Source organism: Lissotriton helveticus, chromosome 8 (genome assembly GCF_964261635.1).
Source record: "Lissotriton helveticus chromosome 8, aLisHel1.1, whole genome shotgun sequence".
NCBI classification, from domain to species: Eukaryota; Metazoa; Chordata; class Amphibia; order Caudata; family Salamandridae; genus Lissotriton; species Lissotriton helveticus.
The window spans coordinates 1,593,893,976-1,593,914,445 of NC_136069.1; the positions used below are offsets into that span (position 1 = coordinate 1,593,893,976).

A 20,470-nucleotide genomic window follows, 5' to 3' on the forward strand; every position below is an offset into this window, starting at 1 on the left:
GGCATATGCACTGCTAAAGCGCTCCATATGCATCTGTTCATTTGTTCAAGCATTATTACCACACGTTTTAAACATAATGAGGTCATCCATGCTTTGTTCAAATTCCAAGTATATTGTCTGAGTCTGTTATCGCTCTTGATTCACGGTGTGTGTCCAGTCATCAGCCGATGACTAGGTAACTTTACTGCATGTCGTAATTATCATGCAACATTGACAAGTTGTTGGTTGTTGGTTCACAAAGCGCTCTGTGATCAAGACAGCAGACTTGCGGTCGAAACGCGCCATCTCGGCATGTTAATGCAATAAAAAAAAATTGCATCTTCAATTGGAGTCTTTGCCCGTGTCTGACCAGGCGTGGTCTTTCTGTGAGATTCTGGTTATATATATATATATATATATATATTATATATATATATTAATATATATATTATATATATATATATATATATATATATATATATATATATATATATATATATATATATATATATACACCACAGGCTTTACCAACGGTAAAGAATGAGCCGCACTCACGGGTGGCTTCCAACATTCTTTAATTATAATCTTATGATAGTTTAATAGAACAAATGCAAACGGTATCCCTACTCGTTTCGGTCAAACAGGGACGTGTACACAGGTACGTCGTTTGTTTTCACAGCGCTTTTTAAATATGTCAAACATTCCATTTGGTCATTTAGGTTCGGACGCTATAGTAGTCTTGGGAACTACAGTTTTACAAGGGCACTTGTGTGTTTGAACATGATACATAATGACACCTTCAACAATTTTAAGACCAATGCTATAAAGCCAGTACTATTACATTTGATCATCCCTTAACAATTGAATAAAGAAGAATGGAAAGGCCAACCTTACTGAATCCCAAACATCAGGCTACAAGAGAGCAGCAACAGGCTTTGTTACTGCTTTCAGGACACAGTTCCAACAATTAAAGAACATTCTGAATAGTCGTTGGAGCATCCTAAATGTTGAGGAGAAACTTGAAGGTAGCATCGATCTAATTTCAGCTGTCACTTTTAGGGGGACCTACTCATTTTAAGATGACATTCGGTACTTCCAAAACCAGTATACAAGCTTCAGGTGTCGATATGTCACATTAAAAGGCCAGTAAAGGAATTCAGGACAGAAACTAATATGTTGTGCCAGGCACTAAGATTGGCAAAGAAATCAGCAAGTTTTTAACGTGCAATACTTCGTTTGTTACTTATATTTTAGAATGCCCCAGTTGCCAATGGTGCATGAGTAGCACGATCAGTCAAGTAAAAAAAAAGTATTAAGGAGAATAAAAGGGCTATTACTAACAACAACAGAGTTTACCATGCCTCCAGACATTTTTACAAATTGCATGATTAAAATTGCAACAAACTGAAAATCTTTGGAATTGATAAAGCTTTGCAAAATCCTTGGGTAGGAAACAAAGAGTAGGCACTGAGAAAACTAGAGTCTATCTACATCATCAATCTAGGTACATGTGGAAAAGGTGGAGTCAATTCAGATGAAGAGTTAGCGGTACACCTATGTGACTAAGACAATCTGCTTTTAATAGCTTGATTTTTTCCTGGTTTTTTTAATCTAACTTTTATATGCATATTTATTTTGTGTGAATTTCTGCATTGTTATTTTTAATTTGATCTTTCTCATAGTAGCGTCACAGAGACATTGTGAAACTTTAAAGTAACAGGAGATATAATAGTTAGAAAATGTATTTGAAGTTAATGGATGGTTAACTTACGCTCTGCTTTATGACATACAGTATTGCTTTGTTTCGGGGCAATCCACACAACTGAAACAGATTTTTAATTATATGAATATTAGTGTAATACAATATTGGTGGTTTTAGTAAAACCATAACTAGTGATGTTGAATATGATGTTCTACTCCTTAGGATTCACATACAGAGTGGTACCCTGTTAGTGTTTTTCCATATACCTTTGACAGTTTCAACAGACCATGCCACACAGCACTCCTTGTAGGATATTTCAATGGGTTATAAGGTGTCTTAGTCTCACTGATTTAGTTTGCACTACAGATGTAGCCCTAGGTGTAGTATGATTTTGTTCTGTATCAGAAACCATGCTACAATCACCTTTAAGTGGTAGTTAGATGTATTTTTTCAAAGGAGGATGTCATATATGTTTATTAACTTTCTCCATCTTGACAGACTGTCCTGAAGAGGGAGATGTTTGTCCACTTGGGCCTTGTGGTATTTTTAAAGGTCTTTGTTCACTTTTGACAGCAACAGAACATATGTCACTGCAATAACAGTTTTAGTTTCGCCGATGATGACCCATACAATGATTCCGTTTTATTGAGAACTCTGCTGTAATGCTGACTTAGGCTTTATTGTACTGAATGGTTCAGAATGGCGAAACATGCACGTTTATTTCTTCTACTTTGCATGGAAACATGTTTGAGAAGTGACAAATGTGATGTCTCCCATGAGTCAGCCTAGGGTTTCAACCCAACCTCAGCCTTAATGATTTCTTTTCAGTAGATGTTTCTTTTTAGGTAACAATGTGTCCCGTTTTAGGTCTCACAGACAACGTATGTGCTGTCTCTTCGAGACATGTTGTTAACAGTTAGTGGGCTACATGCCGCCCATTGGCTCAACATTGGTGAGTTTCAGCGTAGCTCGCATTTGCTTCTTCTGTATTTGGCACTGCATGCGTACGTCATATCATCTCTTGAGATTGTCCCTCCCCTTGAGTATGACATAAGTACTTGTGTCCTTCCACTGCTACCGTTTTTGGAGCTGCTTTCTTCTCTGTTTTCAAGCACTCCCATAACCCATTCATGTTGCTTCTTTTCACTCTTAAGCCCTTTCCCCCATCATTACTTCTCCTCATTCACCCTGTCAATGTTTCATCTTACACCCTCACCCTCCCATCTCCCTCCAACTGCCCTCATGTCTGTTTCTACTTCCCCATCCGCTCAACCCTTTTCTTTTTTTTCCCCCCTGGAGTGGTTATGCGGGTCATGAGACCGGCTGGCTGATTTGAAAGCCGTGTTTACATGAGCAGCAGGGATACCAATCTGCTTTGCCTGTGGGCTTGATAAAAGCAGCAGCAGAGTGCTTGCTGAGACGAGATGGCGAAAATCTTTTTTGCCACTTATTTAATATAACACGACCATAGCCCAAGGGCATTATAGCACTTTACATGAGTACCTGGTTGCATTAATTTTTTTGTCCACTGGGTGATTTGCCCAGAAACACAGGCTATTGAGCCAAAGCTGAGACTAGACAACTCCACCCCTCACTATATTCAAAAATACTTAAAACCTGAAACCACAAACAAATATTTTCTCTAAAACGAATATGCTACTTACCAGTATGCATCTGTTCTTGGCATGTAGGGCTGCTGACATTCATATCTATAGCATAGATCGCCGCCTAGTGTTGGGTCCGGATGATTGCACGTTGTTGTCCTGGAAGAGTCTTCGAAGTATCACAAGATAGGTGGCTCCTCCCCTGGACTACAGTGCGCATGGGCATCGACTCCATCCCCAGATTGTTTTTAGCCATTGTGGCGAAGATGGAGTGTAACAGTGTGAGCGATGACCATGCAAAGAGTAAGTGTAAGTGCTGCAGCCGCTACAGGCGCCGGGGAGGAGGGCGGGCGATATGAATGTCAGCAGCCCTACATGCCAAGAACAGATGCATACTGGTAAGTAGCATATTCGGTTCGAGGCATGTGGGCTGCTGAATTCATATCTATAGCATAGAATACATAGCAGTCCCTCCATTAGCGGCGGCCGCCTGTGCCAGCTGCAGCAGTCTGAAAAAGTGTTTTGAGAACAGCCTGCCCTACAGCTGCCTGCTGCTTGGAGTGCACATCTACACAGTAGTGTTTTGTAAATGTGCGTGGGGTAGACCATGTGGCTGCTCTACAAATGTCCTCCAAAGGGATATTTCCAAGGAAAGCCATGGAGGCCCCAACTTGCGGGTGGAGTGGGCTCTTGGGGGGGATCGTTAAAGTGCGCTTAGCCTTTTGGTAGCAAATCTGAATACACTTAACGAACCACCTGGCTATACCTGCTTTGGAAAATGGGGTTGCCTTTGTGTTGTGCGGAAAAGGCAACAAAGAGTTGTTTTGTCTTCCTAAACTCTTTGGTCATATCAATGTAATACATCAAAGCTCTTTTGACGTCAAGAGTGTGGAGCATTATTTCTGCCACTGTCTCAGGATTTTGGAAGAACACAGGCAGTTCAATAGTCTGATTGATATGGAACTGTGAAACCACCTTTGGAAGAAATTTAGGGTTAGTGCGCAGCACCACCTGGTTGGAGTGAATTTGTATGAATGGCTCTTGTACAGTTAGTGCCTGGAGCTCACTAACATGTCGCAGTGACGTAATGGCTATCAGGAAAGCCACTTTCCATGTTAAGAACTGAATCTCGCATGAATGTAGAGGCTCAAAAGGTGGACCCATTAGTCGGGTGAGGACCACATTAAGATTCCATTCAGGAGCAGGTGGGGTCCTGGGAGGAATGACTCGTTTGAGTCACTCTAGAAAGGCTTTAATGGCAGGCACTCTGAAAAGGGAGAGATGCTGCCTGTTTTGGAGATAAGCCGCTATGGCGGATAAATGAATTCGAATGGAAGCATACGCTAGATTGCATTTGTAAAGATGTAACAGATAACAAATGATGTTGTGCGTGGACGCGTCAAGCGGGTCTATGTCGTGGTCTACGCAATAAATGACAAACCGCTTCCATTTTGCTGCATAGCATGCTCTGGTGGTGGGCTTTCTTGCCTCCCGTATGATATCCATGCAGTCTGGAGGCAAGTTGAGGTAGCCAAACTCTAAGACTTCAGGAGCCAGATCGCCAGGTTGAGCTGTTGTGGATCTGGGTGCTGAATGTTGCCATGGCTCTGCGTCAAAAGTCTGGGTGTGAGGTGCAGCCTTTGATGCGGTGCCACGGAAAGGTCTAGAAACGTGGTGTACCATGGTTGGCGTGCCCACGTTGGAGCAACCAGGATGAGCGTCATTGAGTGTTGCTGCAGCTTGCGTGCCACTAGCAGTATTAGAGGTGCTGGGGAAAAGCGTACGCAAATCTGCCTGGCCAGTTCATCCATATCGCATTGCCCTGCGACTGTGGGTGTGGGAACCTGGCGGCAAAGCTTTTGGCATTTGGCGTTTTCCCTCGTGGCGAACAGGTCTATCTCTGGATGACCCCACTGCTGGAAGTACGGGTGGAGTACTGATGGATGTAGCTCCCACTCGTGCATTTGGTGGCTGTAACTGCTGAGCAGATCCGCCATCTGATTGTCTTTGCCTGGGAGGTGTTCCGCCATGAGGAAGATGTTCCTTTGAATGGCCCACTTCCACATGCTCTGAGCCAGATGAGACAACTGCGGAGAGTGTGTACCTCCCTGCTTCTGAATGTAGTACATTGCTGTCATGTTGTCCGTCCGGATCAACACGACCTTGTTGCACAGATGTACCTTGAATGCCTTCATCGCCATGAAGATTGCCATCAGCTCTAGGAGGTTGATGTGCATCTTCTTTTGCTGCGTTGTCCATAGTCCCTGCACCGTGTAGTGGAGTACATGAGCTCCCCATCACTGGAGAGATGTGTCCGTTGTCAGAATGATTTGTGGCACAGGCTCCTGGAACGGTCGTCCCTTACAAAGGTTGTGTGGAGTCCACCAATGCAGAGAGTTGTATGCACGACCGGTCACCAACACTAGGTCTTTCAACTGTCCGTGAGCCTGAGTCCACTGATGTGCTAAGCACTCCTGAAGCGGACGCATATGTAGTCTCGCATGCGGGACTATGAAGATGCAGGAGGCCATCATGCCTATCAACTGCATGAACACTCTTGCTGGAAGCGAGTGTTGTGGTCTGAATTTCTGTATCAGCAATTGAATGCTGTTGATTCTCAACGAGTTTGGCTGTGCTGTGGCTGCCAGAGTGTTTATTGTTGCGCCCAGATACTCCCGTACATGGGCGGGATGAAGGTGTGATTTTGGGTAATTGAGTGAGAATCCCAGATCGTGAAGAAGGTGAAAGGTGTGGGACATGTTGGCGGCGCACTGCCGGGCCGACTTTGCTTGGACAAGCCAGTCGTCCAGATAAGGGTAGACGTGAACGTTTTGTCTCCTGAGGTGTGCAGCCACTGTTGCCAGGCACTTTGTGAACACCCTGGGCGCTGTAGTCACTCCGAAAGGGAGGACTTTGAACTGGTAATGCTGATTCTGAATAGTGAATCTGAGGTATTTTCTGTGTGACTGATGTAGCGGAATGTGAAAATATGCATCCTTTAGATCTAATGCGGCGAGGAAATCTCCCTGATTGAGCAACGGAAGAACCTGCTGCAGTGTGAGCATGTGAAAGTGTTCTGATAGAATGCACTGGTTTAGGGGTCTGAGGTCCAGTATGGGTCTAAGGGACCCGTCCTTTTTTGGGATTAAGAAGTACAGGGAGTACACTCCTGTGCCTCTTTCTTCCACCGGCACGAGCTCGATTGCCCCTTTTTGCAGCATGACGAGTACCTCCTGCTGCAATAAGCGCAAATGCTCTGTGGACATAGGACGGTGTTTTGGGGGTATGTTGGGTGGAGTGGATGTTAACTCCAGACAATAACCGTACTGGATAAGCTTTGTGACCCACCTGTCTGTGGTGATGGATTTCCAGACTGGCAGGAACTGCTGGAGCCTCCCCCCGACTGGTGTTGTATGGTCGGGGGGCAGTGACAAGGCGTCACTGTTTGTTGGTGGCGGAGGATCGGGAGCTGTTGTTTCCAAAACCTCTGCCTTTTGCGCTGTTTCCACGATAGCCACCCCTATTCTGTTTGTTGTACGTGGTTTGCGCGCCACTTGTATTGTACTGTGTTTGCTGGGACAGCTGGCCTCTGGAAACACCTCTATTGCCTGAGCGACGAAAAGAACTACCCCTGAATTGCTGGGACTGGAGAGCCCCCATGGACTTTGCAGTCTCAGTGTCCTTTTTTTATTTTTTCCAGGGTGGTGTCCACCTCAGGTCCAAATAAGTGATCAGGGTTTACAGGCTGGTTTAGGATGGTGGTCTGTATCTCCGGCTTGAACCCGGAGATCCGGAGCCAGCCTTGTCGTTGTAACATTACACTGGTGTTAATGGCCCTGGCCGCGGTGTCTGCTGCGTCCAGTGCACACTTAATAGAAGCATTTGAGATGAGTTTCCCTTCTTGAATGAGCAGCTCTGCTGCCTCCTTATATTCATCTGGCAAGTGTTGTAACAGGGTTTCAAGTGTATCGTAATGTGCCCTGTCATATCTGGCCAAGAGTGCCTGAGTGTTTGAAATGCGCCAGATATTGGCTGCTTGAGCCGCCACCCTCTTCCCTCATGCTTCTAGCACTTTAGATTCCTTGTCAGGGGGAGGAGCATCACCAGTAGTTTGTGAGTCTGCCCTCTTCCGGGCATTAGAAACAACTAGAGAGTCCAACGGCAACTGGCCCTTGATGTAGGTAGGGTCCCCAGGCGCCGGCTTGTACTTTTTTTTCAATTCTAGGGTTTATAACCCTGGGACGTGTGGGTTCTTTAAAAATGTCTGCAGCATGTTTTAAGACACCCTTCAGCATTGGCAGAGTTTTTACTGTCTTCTCCGAGGTGGAAAAGGTGTCAAACAGAAAGTCCACCTCAATAGGGTCAGCATGTAGCTGGACGTCATGATTTTTGGCTGCCCTCTCAATAAGCGCATTAAATGCCGCTGAGTCCTCAGTAGGTGATGTTTTGACATTATACACTTGAGTGTCTGGGGCAGTTTGTGGATCCCCTGGGTCCGCAGCATCTGCCCATGTGTCATGTTGATCTTCAGGATCAGTGTCGGCAGGGTAGTTGTACTCATCATAGTCACCTTCCCCAGCCTCCACATCTGAGTAAGTGGGCGAGAGTGGAGCAGTGTCCTGGCCACGTGGAGGTATTAGTTCCACAAGAACGGGTGAACCCGTGGAATCCTTCTTCTTCTTTAACGGAATTGTATAGGACTCCATAGACTGTGCTGGTGTGATCTTTTGTTTGTAAATGGAAAGTTTCCCGGTGTCGGCGTCGATGAATTGTTCCGACTGCCCCTCCAGCAGGGGTCGCCGATGCGTTGTGCCCACAACTGCAGGGGTAGGCTTCGGCCCCGTGGACACCTTCATGGACGCCTTGACAACCTTCTTTGTCGCGAACGCTTTCGGCGCCACCTTTCTTCGGCTCGACGACCTTGACAAGTGCTTTCGGTGTCCCAGTCTTCGGCTCGACACCCTTGAGCGACTTCACCGGTTCGACAACCTTTTTTGGCTTAGTCTGCACCGACAGGTCTGAAGACGTGGAGCCGACCAAGGCGACACGTGCTTTCGGTTTCGACGGCGCCTCTAGCACTTTCGGTTGTGTAGAAACCGAAGCTTTCTCTTTTGGTTTCGATTTGACCAATGGCGGCTCCTTAGAAGTGTCCGTAGCCGGGCCCGGAGGCGAGGCCGTGGAACTTGGTGCAAGATCTTGGGTAAGGCCATGTGGCGATCCCTCGACCAGAGCCGTAGATATTGTTTGAACGGGGCATAGCTCCTCGCTTGAGCTATCTTCGGTGGCCCCATCGTCGTCTCCTACCTCGTCGACGATGTCTTCTGCATCGAGCATTTCTACGTCTGCGTCGTAGTTGGAATCGATCTCGGCCGCTGGATTGGAAATCGGCTCTCGATCTTCCTGCTCGTCTGCCTCTTCTCCCTCGGTATTGAAAATGTTCACCGGGTCAGGTGCTGTCTGCTGGGCCTCCTGGCGCGCCACGCGCCGAAGTCGAATCGTCTTCTTGGAGCGGAAACGAGAACAAGCCAAACAGTTGGCTTCATCGTGATCCGGCGACAGGCACTTGTTGCACACCGGGTGGACGTCGATGTGGGGATACTTCGAGTTGCACACGGGGCACCTTTTGAACGGGCTCCGTTCCATGATGGTTTGTCGAAGAAGGCCTGTAGCGTCGACCGGGCCTCGAGCACTGAAGAGTCACGCGACTCCTCTGGATGTTCGACTCGGGAACTGAGTTGGAACAGAACTGGGCACCGATCGAGACAATACCGACGATATAGGAAAAGGCCTTTGGGCCAAAAAGAAAGTTTCTATTGATTCCGAACTTGAGTGATCAAATATGCATCCGAACCCAATGGCGGAAAAAAACAATCTGGGGATGGAGCCGATGCCCATGCGCACTGTAGTCCAGGGGAGGAGCCACCTATCTCGTGATACTTCGAAGACTCTTCCAGGACAACAACGTGCAATCATCCGGACCCAACACTAGGCGGCGATCTATGCTATAGATATGAATTCAGCAGCCCACTGCCTCGAACATGCGTAAATGCACAAAGTTTACAAGCTCAGAAAGGTGATGGGGCAGAGAGACATAGATTGCTTTTGTTATAATAGCCTTGATATAGAGGATTGTATGTTAGGGCGCATGAGTGTAACATACTATTTGCCAACTTTTCATCTGTTGGCATGTGCCCTATCTTTATTGGTCCATACTCCATTTCCATAGTTACAAGGGTGCCAATGACAAAGGCTCGTTCTGTGACTCAGCAGACTCTTCTGCTCAAGATGGGGCGCAGAGCGGCAGTGGAGCCCGGTACATAGGGGAGCTGAGGAAGCAGCTGCTGGATGGCAGAGAACCAAGGAATGTCTTTTAAGAGAGCAACAGCTCAAGGGACACATTTAGCTTCCTAAATCCTCTCTGCAGCATCTCCTTGAAGCACACCCACTCTGAGGTCTCTCTGACTCCTCCCCACTAAAGCAAATAATCCCCCCACATTGACCTTCAAGTTGACAGTTTATGCTCTGACACGTTTCCTTTCGCTCATTCAGATAACTGAAGATTCGCACACAGAATGTCAGCTGGTCAGTGTCACTTTCAGCCTGTCTTGTTAATTCATCTAATAGATGGAGGATGGTAGGATTTTTAGGATAATTCTTATACTGGGTACAGAGAGTCTACACATTTAGGCGAGCTGTGGCCTTATTGCCCCAGGCCGAATCTTATGCTTGTCACAGCTCTCAATTTTCATCACTCCATACATGAGTTGGCTATTAGGCGATTTTTTTATTTGCAGTGAATGCTTGTAGACCTGTTAATTAGGTTACAAATCCAGGTTTAATAAGTATGAACACAAAAAGACCAGCATTGGAAGCTTAAATAGATCTGGCCCTTGCAAGCTGGTATGACAGTGACATTTTTATTCTTTAGTTCTCGCATAAACAGCACATGCACTGCACTGTCTCTGACACATTTTGTGTAAAATCTAGCTAAAAGACATTACCAAAAGAGCAAAAGTCAGTAGCTATCGCATATGCGACCAATGCTTATTCTATTTTTCTCGTTGTAATTAAAAAGGAAATAGCTCTGGAGCAACTATTTTTCAATAATAGCAAGGCATTCTGCCTTAACACGTTATCCATTTGTTTGCATTCGTTTCGCCTAAATAAATAGACCACATGCATGGTATCGGATTTGGAGCATGATTTGAATTCTATAAATATATAAATGTAAAGTGTTCTCGCCCCCTGCACAGAACAGGACAAATTTGGTGTTTACTACTATCAGTGAAAATTCTACAATGGAGAAACTCATTTGCTTATAGTTATGGCCACATCTCATGTCACTTTGCAGAAAGGGGTCCGAATCATATGATTTAACAAGGACCTTTGATATAGGAACAGCATTGCAAACACTTCCTAGTCTTCTCTGAACAAGTGAACACCTTTCTCTTCTCTTACTTCTGTTTTTTCCTCTCAGATCGTTACTATCCACTGAGTCTAGATGATGCCATTAAATCAAAAAACAGTATGAAAGCATCCAAACTGTCAGTAGATTTCAGCCCAGCATAATGCTTAAAGCAATTCTTCTCAACATTTGCTCTGAATGCCCAGAAAATGTACAGAAATCCGAGAAACATGCCGGCCAAATTTGAAGAACGACAGAAGTGAGAAGGACAAGGTCCACCTCTGCAACCTTTCAGAAATGGAAGAAGAGGTGATATGTCGGGATTTCTGGCACCTTCAGTCCCCAATTTATCTGAAGCCTACTTTTGCTATCCTTTTGAATTTCACAGCGCTCATAGACTGAAATCGATAGAGTTTGAACAGTAATTCCTCAAAACCAATCATAATGAGCCTTCCACGACATCAACATGCAAGGTTCATTTTTCCATGCGGCTCGTCATCAGGATTCCTATACCTACAAGGGTTCCAGTCTTTCACAGTCAACTTTTCTTAAGTAATCAATGTGCTTCTGACAAAATTCCCTGCTCTCAGTTCTATGCTATAACGCAAAGGAATAAAGTACGACCTTCTGGATCAGGCAAAGGTGCTGGTGACGGTTGAGGGGAGAACATAAGCATTTCAAGATCCCCAAGAACTTGAATCCTTCCTGGATCACCACCCAATGAAAGTGCTGCCACTCTCAAATGGCAAGAATGATATGTCGGTTAATCCTCTTCAGACCGCACTGGAAACCTCTAAGACAGTAGCTAGCTCTTTACAGATGAGGCATACATACTTTTCCAAAGAATCTCTTCAAGAAGATCTAGGTTGCCTCTTACGCCTTGATATCCAGTCCACAGTTAGTTTATTCAGGATGCAAGGAGAATACCCAAGGGATAACTCAACCTTGCACTTTGCTTAATATTTTAAGCGCTGACCAGCAGAGCCCAGCACCAAAGGTTCCATACACTTCTGAATCATGGAGAGATAGTAGGTTTTACAAAGAGAAACTCATCATTATAAAGTTGTTAGAGATTACTGTTCTGGAGTGCCTACAAATTCAATACCAGTCCACTTGTTTATAAAGGATAGAACCTTACCGAACGATACTCTATCTCAGTGCAGTCTTTCAGCACCCCACGCAAGAAGTCGATCCAGTCTTTGTCGGTGACTGAGTTTTCCTGAGTTCCAAACACGTAGATATCATGAGGGATGGTAACTGTCATCTCATCTAGTGTCTTGCCCAATCCCTTTGAACCAATCCATGAGGTGATATTTTTCTGCGGTGGCACGCTGCCTGTGAAACAGGAAAGAAACACTGTTATAGAGCTATGTGGAGTTTAAGTGGCAGTAATGGTTTATCTAAAGGCATATCCTAGGGCAATGAACCATTAATGTACAAAAATACTATGCCCGATATTCAGATGGACATCTTACAGAGCTGGGATGGTTGATGTTAGCTAGCGACCGACACAAATAATGTACCGTAGACTTGCACCTGTGACAAATGATGCAGGGAGAAGTACTACAATTGCTACATTTAAGAACTTCAATGAGGAGACTAGGAGGGCAGGCCAGGGTTCTGCCTTTTATTAACAAAAATAGTAGAAACTGCATTATCAGAGAGAACACAAAAAAGATGATATATTTATATACAAAGTGTATGCAAAACACTTGACACAATGAGGAAAATTACAAGGATGACCAGAAGGCACTTGGCTCAAGTGATATGTAGCCCCAGCAAATAACGTTTCAGAATTACCTGCCTCTGATGTCTATGGTTACCTAACAACTGTAGCAGTCAGAAATCACTAATTTTGTAATGAAAGGTGCAGTAACTGACTTGCAGCTGAATCCTGCAAGTTTATGATGAGCTAAGACAAGTGACAAGACACATAAAAGTGACCTTAAGTAAAATGGATGGATGGATGGAGGGAGGGCAGTGGTGGCCTAAGTATTTCTTCGAATGTCACTGAAGTGCATATTGCTCAGTTTCTTTTAATCCTCAGAAGAAATTGACACTATGTGATTATTGCAAAAGGACACTGGACGGAACATCTGGAATTTAGGACTCCATTCGAGACTACAGGATAGCAAAAGACGAAGAAACAAGGAAGGGCTGGTGTTTTCAGCCTAGGTACTGGGAGTAAAATCAAAACATTCAGAGTTGTATTCTTAGTGTGATATATTTACTTTAGCTTTTTACAGATAATTGATCTTGTGGCTTTAACACCTCTTCAGAGAGATTTCTTGCACATTAAAGTGTTCACTTGATTAGAAAATATATTAAATGTCATAGATGGTTAAAATGATTGCCATAATAACTGTAATAATAGTAACTACACTTTCACAGTGCACTCTTCATAATGAAACACTTGTAATCGCTGCTGAGGGGGGTTATCACTATACATCTTAATAGTGCTCACGTTATAAACCTTAGAAGGACCAGTCGCGAAGTCACTCTACTGACATTCTAATCTGTGGCCATGATGTTAGACGCAGATCTCTGCACATTGAGATATCTTACCAAAAGATGAAGGACCGAACAGTCACGTACTCCGAGACATAGAAGATGTGATTGTTCTTCAGACGCATCCTTCGCTGCATGAGAATAAGTTAATAGGTTTGCATGCCAGCACTTGGAACAGCTCAGAGAGGGTAGTAAGGAGGAGTGCGTGCTGGGGAACCATGAGCATGAGAGACTGCAGTCCTAGGGCCTTATTCTGAGAGCCTTGAAATCTCTGGTGGGATAATTACAGAGTGCCTAATTAGCACATCACTCGGACCTCGGAAAAGTCTGTAACATGCAAATGAAGCAAATTATCCACTGTACCACAGTGCACCAACTCCGATTTCAGATGGCTGCATGATTTGTGGCAATGAAACAGTTAAGACAAACACTTGCATTGTGCATAATTTGACATTTGCACACAAGTTAGAATACAGATTTAGGTGCTAATGGGGTTTTGGACCGAATTTGGATTCAGGTGACAGTCCATGTGTCACAGGTCAGAATTCTATATGTCATAGGCCAAGAGCAGTTTGAGTCAGGCCAGAACACATAAATAGCCACATACTGACCCATGGATCTACTTGTTAAAAGCTTATGTGAAAGGTGTTCTTTCTGATGTCTTCTTAAGATCAAGTGCTTAGGACATACAGCATGCCAGAGCCTGGGATCCAACCTCTGGGTCATGCTCACCACTGGGAAGGCCATTAATCCTCTGCTCAGTTACTTACCCATGTTCCACGTGCCAATGAATACGGAGATCATATCCGGCTCGTCCTGGTTGGAATGTTTGTTCTTCATCAGCTGGAGTAACTGGCAGAAGGCCTCACGTTTCTATGGGAAGAGGGGAGGAGCCAGTCATGAAACAGTGACTCAGTAAGCCCTTCTAAATCAAATCATTAACTCAAAGTGTCACCACTGCTTATTATATTTGTTTATATTTCAAAAGACCACATACCTTTAACATATATTAAAACATTAACATATTAGCATTTTACAAACAGACTGGTATGGAAATGCTTCTGTGCCTGTAATCCAAAGTATGGTAAAAGACAAACCCTTCTTTTAACTTAGTAAATAAAGTGGAGAAGTTGTGCAAATAAACTTGTGCACAGTGGGGGGCACAGGGCATTGATTCCTCTGCGTTGTCAAGACACCCCACAAGGAAGAAGCTTGGACAGGATGAGCAGGAAGACTCACTGTGTGCCCAAGGAGGCCAGAGTGAGTCGCTGAAGGTTGCACAGTTAAGGGGAATCCACAGTGGAGTTTGGAAAAACATAACCACAGACTTGGTAAAAACATGGCGCTGTGGAGAGGAAACACCCACCCCGAGAGAGTAAACGGAGACATTGAGGGAATCCCCAGACCCAACTCTGGAGTGAACCTTCGACTGATGCAGTGGAGTACTGTAGAAATTGAAAGAGTTTGTGAGATATGCAATCGGTAACAAATATCAAAACAGAAAAAAATTAATAAGAAAACATCAGTAGTAAAAATGGGAAATCAACTAGTTATAAGGAGTTTAAACCGCTGAGTGGATTTACACCAAATTTGGCAGAAAGCTAGCTATTGGTCCAGAGAGAGCCCTTTTGTAATTTGGTGTAAATCTGTTCAGTAGTTTGAGCTATTAAAGAAATAAAACTTTGTATTTCTAGGGAAGCAGATCCTCAACGGATCCGCGGGTACCTATGGATCCAAATATATATTACTTTACGTTTAAAAAAACCATACAAATTCACTGAGAAAACAAAGGTTATATGGTTTGCACTATTTCACGCAGCCTGCGATGCACTTTCGGTGTGGGTCCCTTGGGGTGGCATAATACATGCTGCAGCCCTTAGGGATACTCGTTAGTACCCATGCCCTGGGCACCATAGATACCATTTACCAGGGTGTTAAAGTCCTTGCCAATTGAATTGCAATTGAACATTTCAGTTTAGAGGAAAGAACACTGGGACTGGAGCCTGGTTAGCAGGCTTCAGTGAACTGTAAGAGTCGAAAAACCAGCACTCAGTAGTTCAACTGGGGGGCAAAAAGTGGGGGACATCTGCAAACAAGTCCAGCTTCCTACAATTAATATAACTGCTGAATTTCTATGGTTTTGAGTGGGTAAAACGTGAACCTAACTATACCGTCCCTATAACCTTTGGTTTTTTCCAGTGACTATATGTGTGTGTAAATATACACACACATATATATACATAAATTTACATTTTTATATATATATATATGTATATATATTAAAAGGTGGGTATGAGGGGGCTATGTCCCCTATAAAAGTAAGAAGATAAAAAACCAGTAAAGAGGGGGGGAATATGGGGAAAGTAACACTTTCCCGATTAAAAAATAAGAGAAAAAAACCCTCTATAGAGAGACTAGACGAGTATTTGTATTCAAGTTTATAAAGCACACTAAACCAGAAAGGTATCAAAGCACTAGCACCGATCAGAAAGAGCCAGGGTGAGACAGCAAGACAATCATAAGGGTGAGAGAATAACCAGGTTTTAAGATGCTTAAGAAACACTGAGTAAGAATTCAGACTTGCAATATGTATAGGTAGCGTTTTCCATAATCTGGCTGTTGCCACTGAAAATGCGTAGCCGTCCCAACTCGCCTTTCGAAACATGGGAATGATCACCTTCCACAGCGCTGCAGATCTAAGCTGTCTATTTGGAGAATACCAGTAGAAAGCGGTTCTCAAGTACCATGGACCCTGCTGGTGAAGAGCCTTATAGACCATGCACAGAGCTTTGAAGGTAACCCGCTTCCTCACTGATAACCATTGAAGTGACCACAATCCCTCCCTAACCACATCCACAAGAAGTTGTCCCGATTTTCTTTAACCTCCCCTCTTTCTTTACATACTTAGTCACCACATCTTTACTCACTTTCCTCGAGCTACTGCAGTTTCTTCCAATAGTATTCTGGAGCTCCTTAGCAAGGAGTACCATACGACTCTCTTGAGGAGGGTGGGCAATCGGTATAATGCCCTAGGACCATCTTCCATTGAAAACATAGATACTCTTTGGGGACTAGAGTTTTGAATATGTTTGATAACTTTGTTTAATACAAATTGCTGGTTTCACTAAGGTAAGGTCCTGCAATTCCAGATTGCCTGCTCATGCTGCGTATTTCGGTCTACCTAAACTTCAAACAAGTTAAAGTTATAAAAAAATATTCTAACATTTAACTCTAACATCAAAGAGAGTGGTGCTTGTTAAATAGTTATATCTGGATGGTAGCGCGAAGGGTTCCACTAAAGATGGGCTTAAATGAACTGAGATGTAGCATTTGATTGCTTCGAGTCAGGAACTGCTGAACACAGCCATAGAGATACTGTACCTTCAGACGAGATGATACCAGTAGCAGTCGTTACGCTAACAGGCATATATAAAAGTGGTCACTGGTGGAGCAGAGGTACCAACCTGGTGGGTGGGTTCAACTCTGAAACATTACTGCATGTAGTACCATTATGGTGAAAGCAGAAAAAAAGGTTACATGGTGATGAGTGGCATCCTTGTCTTGAGAAAAAACAAGTTACTTACCTGTACACTGTAGTTCTACAGTATTGATATCTTTCATAGGTTCAAATTATTTTAAAGTACAGCACTTGAAAGCCAGAGTTTATTTAATGCATCTTTAATTTACATATATTACCTTCCTTTAGGCATCTATATACCTTCCATGTACTTATGGATCTATATATTTATTACTTTTACCCATTACTTTTCTTCTAATTCAGCATATCCAATGCACTACCCTATTTTTCACCATATACCACTCTCAATATATCCTCTACCTCAACTCTGACTCATCTCAAGCCTCTTTCTCACCGTATACCTCTATCAATATATCTTCTACCTCCACTCTCTCATTCATCCCAAACCCCATACAAATACTATGGTCCCCAAAATAACCCTTTTGGGACTCTTCCCTACTCCACCCCTCCCTGCATCATCTCATACCTCTTTTTACTATTCCGATACCCCAACACAAGCCTTTCTTAACCCTCCCACTGACTCTTCCCCCTCCACCTCCCTTTTACTCATCCCCCTCCACCTCCCTTTTACTCATCCCAAGCTTCCTCCTACTGCTATGAGCTTAAAAAAAGAAAAAAAATGCTAAATCCTTCCCCCTTCTATCCCTCCGCTATCCTTTTCAATCCAAATAACAGACTAACATGTCCACCACTCAAATTAATTTCATATTTCACTATACTAATTCAACACTAACACTGTATGGGTTCCAGAGTAGCGTGCTACTCGCCGAAAAAGCGCTTCAATACCCCCATCAGGGGTTGCAAGCGCTATATAAATGGAAACCATTTTCCCTTCTCTATCCCGCCACTATCCATCTCAATCCAAATAACTGACTAATATCCACCACTCAAATTACTTTCATATTTTCACTATACTAATTCACCACTAATCCTTTATGGGTTCCAAAGAGGCGTGCTACTCACCAAAAAAGTGCTTCAACAACCCATCAAGGGTAGCAAGCGCTAAATAAATGCAAACCTTTTTCCCTCTTCTATCCCTCCACTATCCTTCTCAATCCAAACAACTGCCTCAAATCACTTTCATATTTCACTATACTAATTCCCCACTAATCCTTGAATGGTTCCGGAGTAGGGTGCTACTCGCTTCAACACCTCATCAGGGGTAGTAAGCGCTATATAAATGCATTTACAATACAATACAATATGCTTGAATCTTACCCGCTGTCAAGGTGGGAGCCCCACAGTAATTATAACAAGCAATGCTATACAAAAACATTAACAGCCATAGGGAAACCAATTGACATTGTAACCAATGTATATTGTTTTAAGAGACTCAAATATCACCAATCAGAGACCAGACCTTGAAGTACTCTTCCCCTGTAGACCTACCATAACTCAGATTTCAAGCACAAGTGTTAAAGAGAATAGTATTAGAGGTATGCAGAGTGGTGAACCCAAGGGGAGGTGGGAGGGTAGCATGTGCATCAATGAAACATATCAATAATGGAGAACCACAGTGTACAGGTAAGTACCTTGTTTTTTCTCCAGTATTGAATCTTTCATAGATTCACATTCTTGAACCAGACTAGTAAGCAGTGCCATGGAAAAAAGAGACAGTGGGTAGGTCAAAAGCCCTTTCATATAAAGCAATAAACATAATGACAGTAGTTAGCTATAAAGAGAAAAAAGACAAACGTGTGTGTGTATGTATGTATATATATATATATATATATATATATATATATATATATATATATATATATATATAATCATAAATATTCAACATGAAAATCTCCATAACGCTCCCGACTATCGAGTCTTTCAAAAAGGCTCTCAAAACCTACTTTTTTAAGAGGGCCTACCCATGAGCAAATAGGACTTCCTAGTTTTGCTAGCTTCTGCATTTGATTAGGCGCCTTGACGCCCATTGGGCTAAGTCCGCGCATCTACAAGAACTGTTTCATTTCATTTCATTTCATAAGACATTGTAACATGCAATACGTAGGCAATAATAATATTCCTGTACCAAACTAAAAAAGGCGCTGTAATACTACTCGACCAACACTAGCATCCACCTTCCACAAGTCCAGACAGTAATGCTTAGTAAATGGATGGACATTAGTTCACGGTGCCGCTCTGCAAATGTCTGGTAGAGACACTCCAGCAAACAGGGCTGAGGACGCTGCCACTTTTCTCGTAGAATGTGCCACAACCTTTGATAACAGTGACCTTCCGGCAAAGGTAATCGCTGCAGACACTCAACAAGCCCTTGTCAAAGCATAGCCCTTCCTAGGCGGTGCAAAGGATATAAGAAGCTGGTTGGACTTTCTAAAAGTCTTCGTTCTGCGTATATAAAATTGTAAACATTGCCGGAGCGTATTGTCCTTTCTTTTTTAGTTAAATGATGTTTCTTAAATGTTGAGAGCACAATTGGTGCATTCAAATGAAACAAAGTTGGAACTTCGGAATGAACTTGGGATACGTTCCCAATATCATCTGTCATCCTAGAATTGCAAGAAAGGATCTGCAACAGTAAAGGGTTGAACTTTGCTTATTCACCTTGCTGAAGTGAGGGCGAAAAGAAGGGTACATATATTTTATGTATGGTTTTTTTAATAGGTTCAAATGGGACTTTCATGAGCTGTGATAGGACTGTATTCAACTGCCAGGATACCAGAGGAAGCTTAAAAACTATTAACAGTCTTATCATGACTTCCTTAATTAGTCTATTAGGCCATAAAGAGACTTTGCCTGACTTTCTCCGAAATCTTGAAATTGCAGCTAAATGTAATTTAATTGAAGCATGTGCTAGGTCTGACTTGGCTAAGTTAAGAAGGTAAGGCAGTAACTGTTACGGAGAAGATTTAAAGGGATGTAGATTGTTACTAATACACCAATAGTAGAATCTTTTCCATTTCGCGCTGTATGATTTATTTGTACACTGTGATTGTTCAAGAACTGATTTACAGTCCTGCGGAACATTTAGTAATCCAAACTCATTGACATGAGAAGCCAAGCTGATAAATTGAGTGACTAGTTGTGGATGGAAAATTGTCCTTTGTTCATGGAAATGAGAGACTCCACAGGTTTGAACTGGAAGTGTGGTCACAATGATAGGAGAAGAAGCTCTGTGTAGCAATACTGCAGTGGCAACACTGGAGCTATCAAAATGAGGTGGCATAGTTCCTGCTTCATTTTACCAATTACCTTGGGAATGAGAGGGAAAGGTGGAAAGGCGTTAGCGAACATTTCTGTCCAGGCTACTAGAAATTAATTCCCAAAAGATCTTCTCTGAGAAAATCTGCTTGCATACATCTTGCATTTCTTATTTGGAAGGGCTACGAACAAATCCACATTCGGGATACCCCACTGTTGGAAGACCTGAAGCAGCTGTTCATGGTTCAATTCCCTTTTGTTGCACTGCTTTGCAGTTCTGCTCAGATAATCTACGCATTCGTTGTCCACCTCTGGAATATGCTGAATCTACAAAGAAATGTTGTGAGTAAGGGACCATTTCCATATTTGCTGGACCTGAGATGAAAGTATCTTTGATTGAGTTCCTCCTTGTTTGGCGAGATAGAACATGGTTGTTGTATTGTCTGTCCTCAGTAAGACAGATGAATTGTGAATTCGGGTTGAAAGACTTGTAGGCCTAGTAAAACCGCCGTTAACTCCAGAAGGTTGATGTGCATTTTTGACTCCAGAAAGAACTATTTTCCTCGAATTTCCAGCTG

At 43.2% G+C, this 20,470-nt stretch overlaps 1 protein-coding gene and 1 long non-coding RNA gene across 4 annotated transcripts in view; one reads left to right on the plus strand and one right to left on the minus strand.

Moving 5' to 3' along the window:
• The window catches only part of INPPL1 (inositol polyphosphate phosphatase like 1), a 755,507-nt gene that overhangs the window by 251,567 nt on the left and 483,470 nt on the right, over positions 1–20,470 (minus strand). For all 3 annotated transcript variants that reach the window (XM_078658619.1, XM_078658620.1, XM_078658621.1), the window contains 2 exons: positions 13,969–14,071; positions 11,829–12,025 (listed from right to left, as the gene is read on the minus strand). In XM_078658619.1, coding sequence (XP_078514745.1) covers positions 11,829–12,025; positions 13,969–14,071 — 300 coding nt within the window. The remainder of the gene's footprint in view (positions 1–11,828; positions 12,026–13,968; positions 14,072–20,470) is intronic.
• The window catches only part of LOC144773538 (uncharacterized), a 116,366-nt gene that overhangs the window by 47,316 nt on the left and 48,580 nt on the right, over positions 1–20,470 (plus strand). The gene's annotated exons all lie outside the window — the stretch shown is intronic.